The following is an 18,423-nucleotide window of genomic DNA, read 5'->3' as shown; positions in this document are numbered from 1 at the left end:
TACTGTATCAAATTGCACCTCTTTTATAGTGTGTCCTTTTATCTACTTTAGATAATGCTGCTCATTGACATATATTAGAATAATTTGAAGAGGCTTAGCTATGAATACCAACATCACAACAGAATCTATGGTAAGTATATTTTAATGGTCCACATGATAATGTCCAGTTATTTTTCTTTTTTAACTGGATAAGATGACTACAAAGGAAAAAGAGACAGTATACTAAGCATGTCCACAGACTGTCTCAAAGCCCTTTCCAAATGTATGTATGGATAAACGAAACAAAGGAAGAATGTCTGATTTTTTTTTTGAGGCTCCAGATAAAAATCACCAAAGGAGATAAATACCCAGAATCTCTAATAGCCAGCTACCATATATCAAATCCCATGAAGAAGAGACATTACAAAAAGAACAATGAGGAAAACCTACCAGCACTGGTATTTTATAGCCTACAGCTTGGATGAAGAGGAGGAAGTCACACTTACGGCAGTGGGTAGTATTCACCAGCATGGTGTTAAGAGAAACAATGATGTATTACATGGTAGAATCTCCAGAGCATTGAATAATGGACAAGTTGTACTAAGTGTACCAAGATGAACTTCAACAGAGGTTAAAATATACATGTGCATGTGTGTGTGTGTCTGTGTGTTATTATTCTAGATATGGAAAAGGCACAGTTGTTAGTTAACTGGAGTCAGTGAGGTGTAGGTGGTAAAAAAGAAAACAAAAAAAAAACTGATGTGATCTTCAGCTATGCCAATAAAGGTCAGCGTCGATGACGAGAGAGGTCATAGTCCTTAACTGTCAGCCTACCCTTACAGTACTTGGTGTTCTGCGTTCAGTTTCAGACTGGCAATCAGACAAGGTGATCTTTGAGGTCCCCTCTAACTCAGAGGTTCTATTAACTCTAAACCTATAAAGGTAAAGCCAAAATAATAGATCTATTTTAATTACCACATTGAAAGCTGGCAATTTAGCAACAGATGAAAAGAACTTGTGACTATATTATGCCTCTTTACAAATGCAGCTTAAGACTTCCATTTGGTCATGATGCTTAGCTGTTTGATATTTGATTAGAAGAACATATTGGCTTCTCTAGTTTCCCTTGATCCCCAGAATGTTCTAGTATTAATGCTCCTTTTGTTCAGAGAAATCAGGTTTTCATATCACATGGCTAGTGCTCTTACAAAGTTATTTTTAACATGTATTTCAAATAAACTATGAAGGAACCAAATTTCTTGTGTCCTTTGGGTTTAGGGTTGAGATGCCAACTTCCCATGACTTTCTCTTCACAGGATACAGCCCTGCCTTCCCTTGCCAAAGTCAGGCCTATTTCCCACAAAGGTAGGAAAAAGTAGGTTACTGATAGGATCCTTTTACAAAAGGTAAAATATGAATGTTCTCTTTAGGGACTAAAATGGAAACAGAATTCAAGGGAGTAAAAAGAGACACCGTAGGCTTGGATGAGTTCTTGGTGGGTCTATGTAATGCTACCTGCATGATTCAGTTTCTCCTCAATTTCCTTCTGTGGCAGGCCAGCTGCACACATAGTCATTTGTTGGTTTGGGCAAGATTTTATGAGATGTGATGAACATATGAAATATTAGGAGTTCACTAGGAACCACAGCTGTTATGCCCTGCTGCATTTTTAATGGCTCCTTAAAATCAGAGGCCACTCCACACAGCAGCACATTTAGACAGGAAAGACTGCAATTATCTGGCTTCACCACTCCATTGCAGATCTGCTAGTACATTACAGTTTATAAGCCCTAATAGACAGTCATCACCTTTGGCAATGCTTCTACTTGAGAAGAGCCACAACCTGGATTTATTACAAAAGAGCTGTCATTGGAGACTAATAGGCTTTGTTCTCTCGCTTTTTTTTTCCGTTTTATTTTTGTTTCCATCCTGCAAACCAGATACCAAAGATTTCAGAGCACAAATTAAGTATAGTATGAGGAATGTCCCTTTAAACATGATTGTTAGTGAAGCTAATTACTACAGGAAAAATGGAGATCATTCATTAGCCTAGTAAGCAAATTAAGGTTTGTTAACAGTGATTTATAATGCCAAGCCTTGGGTAACTGTGCTGGTCTTTTCACGTGTATGTGTATAGGACCTGACAGTTTATTAACTGTGCAATATCTAAACAGCTTGTCACTGGGGTGCTTTTGTTACAATGACATTGTATTTTAAATGGATAAACATTTTTACATGAGCAAAATGCATTTTAAATGTTTGGCTTCTGAAGTCAAGAATCGGGAGATAAGTGAAGTGTCTCAAACTATCTCAGCTTCCAATAACTCTTGTTTACTGCTGGAGCTGACTATAGGAAAATGTGACACTTGGAGTTAAAACAGCACTTTTCCTCTTTAACAAGCCCCAGTTGTGTTTTTTAACCTGTTTTCAAATGATACTCTTGGTGTTTCACAAAGCTGTAAGTTTCTTATGCAATGGATTGGGAGACATCTAATTTACAATTTCAGGAAAAATATTTTTTTTAAAGCAGTTAAGCAAAGGAATGAGTCCTTTGATCTGAGCTTCTGATGGATAGTCCATGAAACTCCAGGGCAGTTAAATCTATCAAATATGAAGGCTGTGTGGGTAGTCAAAGTAAATCCTGGTATTTCACACTGCCCACAGCTCATTTTATATAATATAGCTCATACCCACTAATTCAACATTTCTATAACCTGGAAATCTCCAGTAAGAATAGGATGATTTCTTTGAAGCCAGTGTCAGAAAAAGAAAAGGAAGGAAGTGGGGGAGGGCAAGGAGGGAGAGGAGACACTTTCTGAATTCCATGACAGTGGCCCGTCCGTTCCCTCTGGGATTTTCGATGCACACTACTAAAATGTCTTTCCTGAATCATCTCTGTGACCAATAGGGTACGCTAACTATGGAAGAGAATGAAGTTACAGCCTCACTATTTCTATATGCTAAACCCTAACTGAAGAACAGAAATATAAAACATTACTCATTAATATCAAAGAAATTAATTTCAAAGACTTGGCCAATCGAAATGTGGATCTCTTTCATTGTTGACACTGAAGGGCAGTGTTCATTAAGCACCAAGGGGACCATGGCCTTGCATTCCTACAGTTCAAAGGAGACCTAAGAGAGGCAGCAAAACCGATTGAAAGCCTTGGGCCCACATGGCGAACATTTAGGTGTAAAGGGCCTAGAATCACGGATTTTGGAATATTAGAACCAAAGGCCCTTTAAGCAATTATCTAGTCCAGTGGCTTGTAAAATATTTTTTTTCCCCCAAAATAACTTATTTTCTCCAAAACTGAGGGGCCAAGGAAGGGGGTTGAGGGGACAGGGAGACCAGGCCAAGAGCTATTTCCCTACACCCATCAGGAGCACCTGGATTTTCACCTTATCCCAATTACAAGTTGCAAGAGCCAACAACGAAGATTCCTGTAGACAGCAGATGTTTAAAAATACCTAGCCTATCTCTTCACAAAAATGTTGAGAAGATGAGAGTGTTGAGGGGTTGGTGGTAACTAGAGACACCAATGGATCCTTTCTCATCTGATTATCCCGTTCACCAAATTTCTCAATTCCTTTGCCCTGCATGAAAAAGCTGAAACTAAAAATGTAGACACATGAGACTCCTGGGTGGCTCAGTCAGTTAAGCGTCTGCCCTTGGCTCAGGTCATATCTCAGGGTCCTGGGATTGAGCCCCGCATCGGGCTCCTTGCTCAGTGGGGAGCCTGCTTCTCCCTCTGCTTGTGCTCTCTTCTCTTTCTCTGACAAATAAATAAAATCTTTATAAAAATACATAAAAATAATAAATAATTAAATAAAAATGTGGACACAGAAGACAATTTCCTCAGGGTGATCTGGAAGAGTCATCTCACTGTGGAAATCCTACACATAATTAAATGTCTGCTCACCAGAATTTAACTTGTACTGTTCATTTGGTCAGGGTATGTTGCTCATGGCTCACTGATCCTGTTCCCAAAATTAAGAGTATTCATACCCAATGAAAAACAGAAAAAAAGAAATGGAAAGCACAATTATTTTTTTAGTCTAAGGCCCCTGAAATTAAGAGTTTATTGGTGACTATACGGAGGAGTCAGTCAGAACATAGATACTTAGGCCAGGTATAAACCAACCCTCCAGGGTAACTAAGATTAATTCTGTGGTTCCTGACCTTAAACAAAACACCTACATAAGTGAAGATTCAGGTTTTGTTACTTTATAAGAGACAATTATAATTCAGGGTAGTATTTAAAGGTCACAATTCAAAAACACGGTAACTTTTTATCATTAGGAAGAGAAACTGATTTCATTTACCCTAATGTTTCTGCACATTAAATAGGTAGCTTCCAAATCATTATATATGCGCCAGCTTTTGAGTGATGGGTTACAATATTTTATTCCATTATTATAATAAAAAATCATAAAAATATTTTTGTATATTAAATATTACATAAATACTTTAGTGGTGTGCTCACTTGGGAGATGGGATACCTCTGAGGCCAATGTTTCAAGTCTACTTTGGTGACTCACTGGGTAATTCTTAGGGGTCACCCAAAATTATACATACAACCACACCTCAAAGATATCTTTTCATAAGCATAAGGCTGAGTTTTAAGGACATACTGAAATTCTCACAAGGTACTACTTTTTTTCTTACAAGTTTTAACATAAATTTCAATTTGCATGGCAATGTTTTGTTCTTCCCATTACTCTGGACAGCTCTTTGAACTACCACTTAAGATATATACAACTTAAACTTCTAACTACCTCCTCTAACTTCCAAACTCATTAGCTTCCTAAAATCAAATCTCTCCCTCCTGGGATTCCTATTCCAAGTAAAAGAAGCATCACAGGCATTGATCCTGGGATTCACATCTTTCTCATTTTTAAAAGATCACTAGTGTCAAGTCTGGATCTACCTATAAATCATCTCCTCCCCACTCACCAACTCCTTCCCTGGCTTCGTTCCACATTCCCTGTAATTAACCGACCCAAGTCCAACCTTTCTCCAGAAACGTGATAGATACAGTCAAAGCAATCCCGCAGGATGATGCCATTTCTCTGCTCTTACCTTTGCTGCCTCAAACGTCCCACCTTTTCCTTATCTGTTGAAAATCTAAACATCCATCAAGTTCTGCACAATTTAAGCCTCCTAAAATTAACTGACGCTTATACATACTCCCAAGTGCTCTACTCACTCTTCTCATAGAACTGTTCAGTTTGCTGTGTATCAAACTCAACTACGTATGACTTGAGGGCCAAGCCTACATCTTATTTACCTTACGAATGAAGAACAGATGTTTAATATATATTTGACAATTAAAATGCACTGAACTCTCCATCTGGTGAGCTGTTTTCTAACTCAATCTTTACCAATGAGTTCAAATGCCCCCATAACAACTGGAGATCTCTGATGGAATTCAGATTTTTAAGAAATTTCCATTATAATGGGAACTTGTCAGTAAATAAGTAATGGCCAATAATTCATTTACCAGAGTTAATTATTAATAAATACAAATATTAGAGTCTTATTTGAGAGACATGTTAAAACACTCAGCATCATTTATCTTTAAACATTTGACAGGTTTTGATTAAACACTTGAAATACAAAAGTCTCTCCCAGCATCCCTAGCAAGTACTGGCAGGTGGGAAGGAAGATGACTTCGAATGGGGTTGCTGTCAAGGCCAGACTGAAGTAGTTGCATTTCTAAAGTTAAAACCCAAAGAACCATTATAAAGTTAAAGAATGTTAGGTTCTCTGTAGAGCCGAAATCCTCTCATTTAAATGCAATGTGTCAAAAATATTTAAAAGCATCACAGAGGAAAGAGAGGACCTGGGTTAAAAGAAGCCTAAATTTCTTGAGAGGGGCATGGTTTTTCACATCTGTAATAACCCATCACTTAGAACAATATCTGATGGAGAAGGTGCTCAATACTTAGTGAAAGACAAAAAGTCAGAAGTGTCTGTTCAAAGGAAAGCCCAGTCTTTAAAAAAACCTATGTTATTCAAAGAAAAAAAGGAAATATTTCAAGGGTCTATAGTCAAAAACTTAGAACAGGGCAAAGAATTTAATCCCTTTATGATCTTATAGCTCTGACGGAAAGCCACAGGTCATTATTTTGCACCCCACTACCTGTTACCAACACTATCAACACAACTTCTTAAGTAATTTGAGTGCACAGGAAAGCAGTAATCACATACATCCCATTTTAAGAAGTATACCACTCTGCAATTCCACTCTATTATGTAATGTGGTAGTTTTAATCATTAGGTTTAAATGGATTAGTTTCCTTGACAATCTTAAAATATGTATATTTGTATTTATATTTAGCTAGATGTGATGCAATTGAGGAGAATTCAAGTTATTAGTTGGGAACCATTATGGAAAATCTCTGGATCACTGGAGTTTACAAAAGCAGGATCCAAGCTGTTTGAGACTATGGGCCTAAGACACTTAGATTCAAACCTGTAGAAGGCTGAAAATTATCCAGAAAAGTAGGCAGGACATGTCACCAGAATGAAGGAAAGCTTCTTTTACACAGCAGGGATCAGGTTCAGCCTGACAAGTCAGTCACCCTTATACCAACAGTAGCTCCCAACTACTGGCATATGGGCTCAAGGGCTGGTAAAGAATGCATCCCAAACCCTCCTGTGAGGACACGTCAGACCACCGGCAACCAGGAGATGTTTTCACTGGTCTTCTCACTCTCCCGAATTTGGTTACTTCATTCAGGTATGCTAGGGCATCCACTTCTCTTTTGGGGGTCAAGGAGCAGCAAATAAGTGACACAACCTTTTAACACCTGAAGGTGTTGAACAGATCTTTCTTACTTTTCCAGCCCAATCTCAAGAGCTATTAGCAGTCTTTAAATGCCTCAAGTCTGAGAGAAAAAATAAGCAAATGATTTTAATGGACAAATTAAACAACTGTAATATATGGACAGCCTGGAAAAGTTCATTCTAACACCATGGTGATCACTGAGGATCACAGAGAGTGAAATTCTATTTGTTTATTTGTTCACATATGGAGTAAAGTGGTATATGGCTGACCGAACACACATAGGCTCCTCAGAAAGCTGTAAGAATGTTCCTGACCTACAGCTACAAATTCCAAAATTTATTTCTTACATCACTTATTTCTGGTGATGATCCTCTACCTACCACAACATTACACAGCCACTTAATGAGACCAAGTGTTGTCCATCACACACTATAATGGGAATAATCTGCTATTAATGAGAGCTGTTCTGCATGCATTAAACACCTTGTCTCATTTAGGATTCACAACTCTAGTAGATGGGTGCAGATTTACAGATATTAAATAACCTGCCCAAGGTCACACAACCAGGCTTCAGATCAATCTGTCTCTAAGTTCTTAATTACCCACTATGCACAGTAACACTTCAAATACATATATAAGAGAACATAGCACAAAACATTTAAATTAAAATGAAAACATGTTCACTGCATTAACGTTTAAAAAAAAAAAGAAAGAAAAACCCTACACACTCCAACAAGTTTTGGTACTCTTGCCAAAATAAAAATAAAAAATAAAAAAAAAGCAAATAGAATCCAACTAGTCTATACTTCCATTTATATTTAGAATATGAGCTGGGCATGAGTATGTAATGAATATATATGTGTGTCTCTCTGTGTGTATAACACCCACATTATTCAAAAGCTCCCAAAAATGTGAAAAGTTTGTTCCAATCCTTCTTTATTTTGTCTACTTTAAGAATCCTTTGCAATATGCTTATGTAAATACTGATTTTAGCTGCTGTTCTCATTTCTCAAATCTTCAGCTTATAAATGAATTGGAAAAGTAACAGACCTAAGCAGACATCTTTGGAACACAAAACCAAAGAGATATAAACAAATACAACTAAATCAAAAACAAAGGACTCTTCTTTAAATTCTCTAACATCACAACTGATAAATGGGAAGAACTGAAAGAAAAATATACTGGCTGTGTATAGTGTTGTACACAGGCACACGTGAGCTTGTGTGTGTGTGTGTGTGTGTGTGTGTGTGTGTGTGTGTATGTACGTGGGTGTCTATTTTATTAGCACACACAATGATCAGCATCTCACCCTAGTTCACTAAAAGGTCTTTAAGAGCATAAACTCTAAATGAAAGGAAACTGTGAAGTTAAAGTAACGTTGGGGCAAGGGAGATAATGTAAGAAAACAGTTCCAGGTCGCTAAACCCAGTAAGTGAGTGCCTTCAGTTTTCTTACAACAGAGTTCCTACTATGGTTCAATTGCATTAATAACGCAGTGACTCTGAAGGTGAAGTGTCTCCATCCACACTTCGGAGAGATGCTGAAAAGAAGTAAGGACAGAGCCCAAATATCACCATTCCACTTACCTGATGCTGAGCCTTCATTACAAACGTAAGTAAAGGCTAATATTGACATAACAGATCATAAAGCACAACAAAGAATATGTTGACACAAAACTCTTAAAACTTGTGAGTTTACTATTTCCACTTAGAAGAGCATGAAACTCCCCAATGCTGATGTTAGTACCTGAAATCAAGTGTTACATGTAATATCGCTGGCATGAAAATTGAAACAAAAGACACTTTTTGATGAGAATAATATCAATGGATTTTGCAATTCGATAACAGAATAAACCCATTATTGGAAACACATTCTAAGTAGAGCATTTTGGTCATAGTTTCAGAGCTGGCCATGCATCTGGTACGTATGTTTACCGTGTAAGCTAATAATACCACAGGTTTTTTTTATGTAAGCAAATTAATACTAAGAGCAATTTTACCAAAGGACAAACTTTTATACTCCTCCAACACTGTGTGAATATAAAAATCATTTTAGATTTGTACCTGCACTCTTTCCTCAAATAATGTATTACCAAAAATTAAAAAGAAACACTCCTGGAATTAGAGAGAAAAAAAGTGACAAAAAGCATAATAAAATTTTTGAGGTTTCTACCACTGACTTTCTTCTTTCAGGGTTATCATATTGACAAAAAAAAAAAAATACTAGAATGTTCAGTCTCGAAGTGATCAAGGGCTAAGTTGGTGGTTTTGGCCTTATTCTTCTGAAGAAAGCCAAGAGGGATAATTTAGCTTTTGGACAGAGAACAGACACTGGCAGTCTCCAGATTTTACTTCCAGCATCTCAACCCACATCCAGCCTGGTGTGAAGACATGGCAGATGGACTACTTCTGTTATTTCGACTGCTTCAGCATCCTGCATGTTTCTGTAAGCATGAATATTCAGCCACAATAAAGAGCAAGGATAAGCATGCTGACTGTATTAAGCAGGTACAAAAAAATCTTTATCCTTACCCTTTTTCTCCTCATTATCATAGATTAAGAAAAAAAAATCAACATTTAGAATATGCTACTTCTGCCAAGCTTGGAAAAGACTTATCATTCAACGAAATGATGCTGGTTTTCATATATTTAATGTAAATGTATGAAGAGAAATGTGTGGGCAGAAGAAAACCAGCGTAATTAGCATTTTAGAGGAAAGAAATTTAAAGGCAACTAAACTGAAACAGTAATTATTTTCCACTTTATTTTCATGATTTCATTATTTTCTCAGAAAAAGCTGAGCAGGCATTGAGTATCAGGGTTCATCATTCAGAACACAAATCAGATTCCTTTAAATACCACAAAAAACCTCCACATTAGCATGTTTTCCTGTTGTGTAAATAATGCCTATTTGTAACTCTTTTGTATTTAGATCTTGAAAAAGATTACTGAATCCAGAAAGGGTAATTTTGCTATCAATAAAAGAAATAAAGTGACAATTTCTCTATGAGAAAAATATCTATGAGATTATCCCTGAGGTAGGACACCATCCCTACCCCTCTCAAAGGGCAGAGAAATGTCTAGAAATAAAACAATACACTTGTATTTGCTAAAATGAGGAGTTCGTGATTGCTCAAAGGAAATCTAAAGGCCATGAACTCACACTGTAAGGGAAAACATCCATTAAAACACCACCGCTCATCAAAAAAATTATTTTAAAAAAAGGCAATTCATTGTATTATGCAGGGAAGTTAAGAGATCTTTAAAGTGAATAAAAACCTCAATGCATAATCTGAATTCCATCCTCCACATGACACTTGTCACTAAAAAAAAAAAAAAAAAAATACGTAGGAAAGGTGGCGTGAACCAATCAGGTCTCCTTTACGCTGCTGGAGAAGGAGCAAGTGCCCTGCGAACCACATCTCACACTGACTTAGGATCCCTAGGGCCCCACAGCTTATGTAGTTTAAAAATAAAATACTCCTAATGAAAGGATGGCTATCAGTCTGCTCTTTAGGACTGAGAGGGGATTTCTTGGATTTTTTTTCACATCCAAATGAGTGAACATTATAGAGGTAAATCAAGGCCAACGCAAGGCACACATGTGGAAGTTGAGATAAACTTACGAAGTAGCCTGTTCCCAAGCTGGAAGGAGCTGAACTCTGCAATAAAGCATAAAGACAAAGTGGAAAATCAGCAATGGTTTTTAACACGTTCCAATCCACACAGCTCATTACCAGCCCTTTGCGGGTTTTTCATCGCTACATCACATCACTAGTGTATGCTGCCCCTTGTCATCTGCTACTGAAACGAACACCGTGTTGGCTTAATTTTCCCCTTTACATCTCTCAACAACTCAGAGATGCTAACGTGCTATTTACTGAATTCCAAGCTTCTGCGGTGGACGTAATTGCCAATTTATTTGACAGGCAGCTGGGTAATGAATTAATGATGGCATTTCGCCCTGCACTGAGACTAAACAGACACGCATCAGCCTGCCTCTCTGACTTGCTGACATTCAAGGCCCTGGTCTCAAGCTACTCAGTTTTGTGGCCGCAAAGGGGCAGGCAGGAGGAAAAAGCCCAGACTGACTTGAAAATAAAAGCCCAGTGGGTTTGGATGACTTTTCCAGTGTATGACCTACTTGCCAGTTTATTCCCTAAAGGCACCAGTTAGTACACACAGAGCACTTTTCAAAAATGAGACATTTTGTAAACATAATTAGTAGAATGAAATGCAAAGAATGTGTGGGTAAAGGGAAGCAGTGAAAAGCACCATTTTTCCGAAGGTTTCAGTCACAAGAATTATCAATTTAGGCTTCCATAGTTCTGACACTCAGAAAACTAAAAAAATAATAATTCTGAAAGGTTTGCAGGGCATCACTTCTTTAGGCAAAGAGGTCAAAAAGAGAACTTAGTTTTGTTTTAAACTTGTCTGTGATCCATGCGTGTTTGTACTTTTTTTTTTTTCCTCAAAACCTCTCATTACAAATGTTTTAATTTTCAGTCTCCTTTTTGTGAAAGAGAAAGACCCCAAGTAAGCTTGAAACAAAAAGAATGCTAGGGCAGGGGCAGTCTTCTGGTCTCAGCTTGGTGTCCTTGCACCAGCAAGGCCTTTTCTCTGACTAGCATGGACCAGGTGTTACACCTTCCCTGGGGTGGGCTGACTTCCACCCCCAAGCAGTGGTTACTCAGTTCACCTCTAGCTCTTCCACCCACACGTCCTGTCCCTGCTTTGCAACTACAGGTAGCAGAGACCATCGGGTTAAGTCATCGCTGCTTCCCCAGTGCTCAGCACAATGCTTTGCACACAGGATGCCTGTAACAAGTATTTGTTGAATTAATGTATAAATACATGAGAGTTCGGATTGCATAGGGGAAAAAAAAGATTAGGTGAATTTAGCATCTCTAAAAATACAGTAGATGTGAATCTTCTCGATTTTAAACTGTTTTCTGAGAAGGAAAAACAGTGCTCTATGCATCAACAGCATCCACATCAAACAAGAATTGTATGCTCCAGGGCATTCCTAAATGCACTTCCCAAAGCAAAACTTTCTTCACCTAGGTTTTTCAGACAGGCTCAGGAGAATAAAGGACAATCAATGTGTGATCTCGCACACTGGACTTGGTTTAAAAAAATCTTGCTGCATTCTTGATCCCATAAATGGTATGTAGGGAGATCCACAGTAGCCGTGGAGACAGCTTCTCATCGCAGTGATTAGCGATGTGACAGCATCACCTGTTTTCGGTACCCATAGCCCTCCATGAACAGAGGAAGGCAAAAGCCAACTTAGGTCTCCACCACCCTGGAGTCATGCCCCTGGGAGGTAAACTCATTTTAGGATGAACTACTCAGAAAGAACATGGCACTTATTTATTTCAGGTTTTTTTTTTTCCTCCTTCCTGCAAATGTACTTTATCCAGAAGCAGAAGTACCCCTCCAAACACACCTCCCCAGCCCCACATACGTATCATCTTACTGTATACCAAAGGAAATTACATCCTTCAGGTCTTGGAAAGCTCTGTTATACTCATTTTGCATATATATTGTACATTACTCAGGGAGCTGGGTGAAGAGGACTTTGTTGTGCATATTTGTTCTGGCTATTGTTTATGCAGGTCTGACTGAATGAGGGAACAGTGGGTATCATTTCAATTTCTGATGTCAACATCAAATTACTTATTTAATTTCATGCCTGGCGAAGCATTGTATAGCTACACGCAGAATCATTTCACTTCATTTGTTATGCTGTGTTTTCGTGGCGATTGGCTTGCCTTCCAACTGACAGCTTTAATTACGACATGAATTTGATTGCACTGCCGAGGAATTAACATAATGCAACAAAGCATTTAAGCACCCTGCCTTATAACACCCCCGCCCCACGCACACACACAAACACAGACACATGAAAGTACACAGATAATATATCCTCACATACATTAGAAGTCCATTACAGTTTTCAGAATTTGCTAGAAAGCATAGAGAACCTTATGGTCAGAGTCTACCCACATTTGTCAACCCACTGTACTCACTTCTTCTAAAGAGGAAAAAGTTGGGGGCATTAACCTGTGATTTTTGGACCTGGCAAAAAAACTCTGTTAAAATTCCTCCTAATCGACTCTGCCAAACATCCCTTCTTATTCCTTCTCCACCATGTTTTTCTTGGCTAATTGCCAGCTCCCATCAATCATCACTGGAAAATTTGAACAGAAATAACATCTCTAAAAGAGGTACCTCCTCGTCCATTTCTTCAAACTCAAGAATGTGGCTCTCGCCTTGTATTCACTGGGACACTATCCCTGAGCACCGAGACCTCCACCATCAGATAGAGGTAACAGAAGTTCTGAGACTAGTCACAAGGCAGGAGTCAGGGTTTTACTGATAGCTCCTGACACACACATCACATCCCTTAGGCCTTGCTAAGGAGTCTCGATCATGAATGCCTAATCTAAGTTTGTATCTAAATATAGATGCATATATTCGATAGCATTAATCTTTCTTTCAAGTCAGAAATTCCATGAATACCATAGGCAAAAATAGATTATGCTGTAAAAATTAATGTCTAGAAGTAGCTTTTCTGTTGTTTGAAATGTGTTACATTAGCTATTAAGTTACAGACGTGCATTTAGGGATTGGCACTGATTTCTCACATAGGAAAGAGACAGACACCAAGAGGTAAAAGGCCTAGGAAAGCAAAGAGGTGGTGATGCCCTGACCTCTGAACCATTTGATGGAATCAACTTTCATTTCAACTTTCTGTGTTGCCCCCGGTCAATATCTAATGAGGAGGGGTCCTCCTGCTTTCTTTCTTCTTTTTTTTTTCTTTTTTTGCTGTAGAAAGAAGGCAGACTGTCCAAACTATATGGCAGAAATTGCCACAGAATCTAGAAAAGATGAGGAGTTAAAATGAGGCTTGAAAAGTAGGCATGTTTTAAAAAAAGAATGCAACAAACAGAAGTGTCCTTGAATTCAAAAGCATTTGAAATAATACCATACACCCATGTTTAGGCAAATACTTCTGTTGAATAATGAAAAAGGTTTCATTCTTATTTTTTCAAATGGCAGAGATGCAAATTCATTCATATTTTCAATGCACAAGGTAGAAACGAGCAGTAGAAAGAGATTGAGAAAACAGAGCAAGAGAAAGTGTTTAGCAGTGAGAAGACGAGGATATGAGGAAAAGCCAGCCTGCTGGCTATCTGATATGCGATTTCAGGGCTCATTATAAGCCATCTCCTATTTCACATGGTCTTTTCATTCTGCTGAGTTCTCTCTCTCCTTTTTTTTTTTTTTTTTTTTTTTAGGTTTGACCACTGTTCCAACAGTCTCTGCAAATTACCCACCTCGATCTCATTATGTTGCAAAGGAGAGCTTTCTTACACACTCTGCCTCAATTGCAAAGCTACATGGGCTGCAGGAATAGTAATGGGATGCACAGTTGAAAGACATTTTCCAGGAGGTAGAACATTGCTGCTGACATTCAAGTGTGCAAGTGGATATTCATTAAACACTCATTGACTCTTCCTCACTGCTCCCTACCTGACTTTCTTTACATCGCTGTCACTAAGCTATCATTGATGCTACTCATTAAACTTGTGAAGTTAACATATCTGTTTTAACAGCTTACCTACAACAAGGGATTTCAAAATTGATTATCCATCTAAAATAGATGTGCTCCATTCATTAGACATCTACATAGAGAGGCCATGGCTATTATTACAGCTCTTTGAGCACGGGATGGATGTGTACTCCACCCCCAAGAGGAGGATATATGCTCTGACCCCAGGGCTAATTTAATAGAATATTTAAAAATTCTTCCACAACACCAATTGTGTTTGACATCCTTGCCTACCCACCTTCCTGTTAGGCTTTTCTCTCTTGGGAGTAAAAAGCAGAGGATCATGCCAAGAATCACATGGCCAAGTACATTTCTAGTAAAGGTCACAAAGCAAGCTCATTCATGGATTTTCTGTACCATTTTAAAAAACAATGACAATTAAAAAAAATTGAAATCTTAATCCTAGGAAATGGGCCTTGGAGATAGGATTACTTAGAGCTAGTGAAGACACAAAATATATTTGAATGGGAATTACTACTAGGGGGATTCGAGTAAAAACAGGCCAACAATTAAAAACAGAAATACCATATGATCTATTCCACTACTGTATTTACCCAAAGAGAATGAAAACACTAATTTGAAAAGATATCTACACCCCCGTTTTTATTGCAGCATTATTTATAATAGCCAAGATATGGGAGCAACCCAAGTCCCTCCACAAGATGAATGGATAAAGAAAATGTGCTGTATTTTCAATGGAATATTATTCTGCCATAAAAAAGAATGAGAGATCTCGCCATTTGTGGCAACATGGATAAGCCTAGAAGGTATTATGCTAAATGAAGTAAGTCCGAGAAAGACAAATACCATATGATTTCAGTTATGTGAAATCTAAAACAAAACAAAACAAAACAAATGAGCAAACAAACAAGAAAACAGACTCTTAAATACAGAGAACAAACTGGTGGTTGTCAGAGGAAAGGTGGGTGGGAGTAGAACAGATAAAGGGGATGAAGACGTACAAACTTCTAGTTATTAAATAAGTAAGTCGTGGAGGTGAAAAGTACGGCACAGGGAATAGAGTCAGTAATACTATAATAATGCTGTATGGTGACAGATGGTGACACGATTGTGGGGAGGACTGCATGATGTACAGAATCAACAGGTCAATGTGCTGTGCATCAGAAACCAATATAACACTGTACATTAATTATACTTCAAAAAATTCTACAGATAATAAATAAATATATAATAAAATTAGCTTTTCAACTGAGAATTTTTATAATTCCATACCATAAAAGTTAAAAGAAAATAGTGGAAAATTTTAGGGAACAAGAAGGCTAGTGGAGGTGGTATTTTGGGAAAGGATTTGCTTTTCTTTTTTGTCATCACTCTTGTTAGTGACTGGTTTTGGTGTTAACAAGTAGCAGATAGGATTTTAAAAAGGTGGGCGGGGCAACAGCATGACGAAAGCATCAGGTATGGAAATGGACCCTTCTGACTTCAATTTTCAACCCTCTGTTCGAACCCACTTCACACGGTCACCGGTTCTCATCTCTACTCAGCCCCTTCTGGCTTCTTTCCCTCACTGCATTCTTGGCCTTTATGTTGTTTATATGCTGTTTCATATAAAGGGCAAATAAACATTTTAAAATAAAAATTGTAACAACATTCTTTTTAACATCTTCCAGTGTCTTAAAAAAAAATGCAGAGTGGGTTGAATAGTGTAATAGCGTCCCTCCAAAATTCATATCCACGTGAAACCTCAGAATATGACTATAAACGTTAATTTTATGTGCCAACTTGACTAGGCCCCTGGTTACCTAAATATTTGGTCAAACATTATTCTGGGCATTACTGTGAGGGTGATTTTGTATGAGTTGAACATTTAAACTGACAGACCTAGTAAAGCATACTGGCCTCCCTAATGTAGATGAGCTTCATCCAAACAGAACAGAAACAGAACAAAAGAATGAACATCCTCAGAGTAAGAGAGAATTCTTCTGACTGCACATGAGGTGGGAAGATGTTTTTTTCTTTTTTTTCCTGCTTTCAGACTTCAACTGAAATGTGGATTCTTCCGGGGTCTCAAGCCATAGAGCCTATGGACTGGAATTATACCATCAGTTCTCTTGGTGATCAGGCCTTTGGACTCAGACTGGAACTAACCACTGACTCTCCTGGGTTTCCAGCTTGCTGACTACAGATCTTGAGACTTATCAGCCTCCTCAATTGTGTACGATTATACACAGTACTGGTTCTGTTTCTCTTCAGAACCCTGACTGATATGACAACCTTATTTGGGATATGTGCTGCAGAAGCCAGCACTACGATGACCTTCTCTGGAAAAAGGGTCTTTGCAGATGTGATTAAGTTGAGGTCATCCTAGATTAAGGTGGTTCCTAAATCCAATGACTACTATACTTCAAGAAGAAGAGAGGACAACACAAAGCGACACACTGAGCAGAAGGCCAGGTGAAGACAGAGGCAGATATTGGAATGACGTAATTGTAAGCCAAGGAATGCCAGATGCCGCCAGAAGCTAGGTGAGGAATGGAAGGATCCTTTCCAGAGCTTTCAGAGGGTTCATGGCCCTGCTGACACCATTAATGCTGGAATTTCAGCCTCAAAACCTGGGAGGTAATAAATTTCCATTATTTTAAGCTACCACTTTGTAGCCCTCAATTACAGCAGCCCAGGAGACTAATGCCATGCCTAGCCTCCTTACCGAGCACTACAAGGTATCATGTGATCAGCCCCTGTGCTCAGTCACTAGATTCTAGCCACACTGGACTGTTTTCTTTCCCTCAAACATGTCATGCTTGCTCCTGACTCAGGCTCTTGAGATTGTTGCTCCTGATATCCAGGGTGCTCTTCCCACAGATCTTCACAGGGCTATCTCGTTCTCTTTATTCAGGCTTCGGTTAAAACATCACCTACAGAAAGGCCTTGTCCAATCACACTGGTTCAAGCAGCAACACGTGCCCTTCCACCCCTCATCACTGTTTTGTTTACCTCATAAAATGTATTCTCTCAGAAATAGTTTTACTGTTTGCTCACAGGTCTGTTGTTTGCCTCCCCCCAAAAGAATGGAAGCCTCATGAAGATGGAGGCTTCATCTTGTTTACCAGTCAACCTCAAGTGCACAAAACTGTACCTGACACATTTAAGGTATCTGGTAAATATTTCTGGACAATCAAACTGCTGACACATCCAGGAAAACACATAAATATATGGTTCTGGAATAGAAAAGGGCAGGAACAAACTGCCCTTTGGAAACAAACTGGAAATCTTAACACAAATTTTAAAGAGAGAGAGAAGGGAAGAAACAGAACATCAAGAGTACTTTACAGGACTGGCTTAGATGAGACTTTCTTCTTAACTACAGAAAAACTCATGGATGGTGTGGCCCGTTATCTGTTTCTTCCTTAATAGCAGCAAGTCAAGATGACATGGAGTAAAATCTCCTTAAAGGTTTGGGGGGAGGGTGGGAAGAAAGGAGGCTAAGACACACGCTTGCATGAATGAATGAATGACAATGGCACAGTGAGACTCACAAACCTGGAGAGTTTCAGGGTATCTCAAAAAGATGCAGAAAAAAAATGCCTCAACTAGGATGTTAAATGGTGTACATGGCTTCAGAACAATCAGATTAGAGAACTGTTTAGCACAACACTTACTAGAACTTAGTCCCTTTTCATGATTTTCTGAAATGTTTCAGTTCCTTCAAGGTCTTAAGCCCTTAAAAAGTATTAAATATTTTTCTCCCTTCTCATAACCAAAAACCTGGCCCAAAAAACTGTTCACAGAGAAATGAGCCATATCCATATGCTCATCTCAATAAGGCATTAAAGAAGTTTACTTCCACAGGATGGTGGGAAGAAATTACTAGAGAAAGTGACATTGGGGCTAGCAGAAGGGAAAGAGAAAGAAGAGAAAAAGGATTACAAAAGAAAAGACAAAGGTAGGAAGACTTGAAAGTGCATACTATTTAAGAAAAATATGGTGGATCAGAGGAACTAAGCACAAGGTACGAAGATGGGCAGTAAAGGAGGGAAGGACGACGGAGGGGAAGCTTCAGACTTCCTTGTGG

At 38.5% G+C, this 18,423-nt stretch overlaps 1 protein-coding gene across 5 annotated transcripts in view; it reads right to left on the bottom strand.

The window, feature by feature from the left end:
* The window catches only part of AUTS2 (activator of transcription and developmental regulator AUTS2), a 1,158,197-nt gene that overhangs the window by 594,716 nt on the left and 545,058 nt on the right, over positions 1-18,423 (bottom strand). For all 5 annotated transcript variants that reach the window (XM_073884256.1, XM_073884253.1, XM_073884254.1 and 2 more), the window contains one exon: positions 10,399-10,434. In XM_073884256.1, coding sequence (XP_073740357.1) covers positions 10,399-10,434 — 36 coding nt within the window. The remainder of the gene's footprint in view (positions 1-10,398; positions 10,435-18,423) is intronic.

The sequence above is a fragment of the Callorhinus ursinus genome, unplaced genomic scaffold (genome assembly GCF_003265705.2).
Source record: "Callorhinus ursinus isolate GAN/ISIS: 27379988/994484 unplaced genomic scaffold, GSC_fseal_2.0 scaffold55, whole genome shotgun sequence".
In the NCBI taxonomy this organism is placed as follows: Eukaryota; Metazoa; Chordata; class Mammalia; order Carnivora; family Otariidae; genus Callorhinus; species Callorhinus ursinus.
This window is presented reverse-complemented; position numbering and strand designations above follow the sequence as displayed.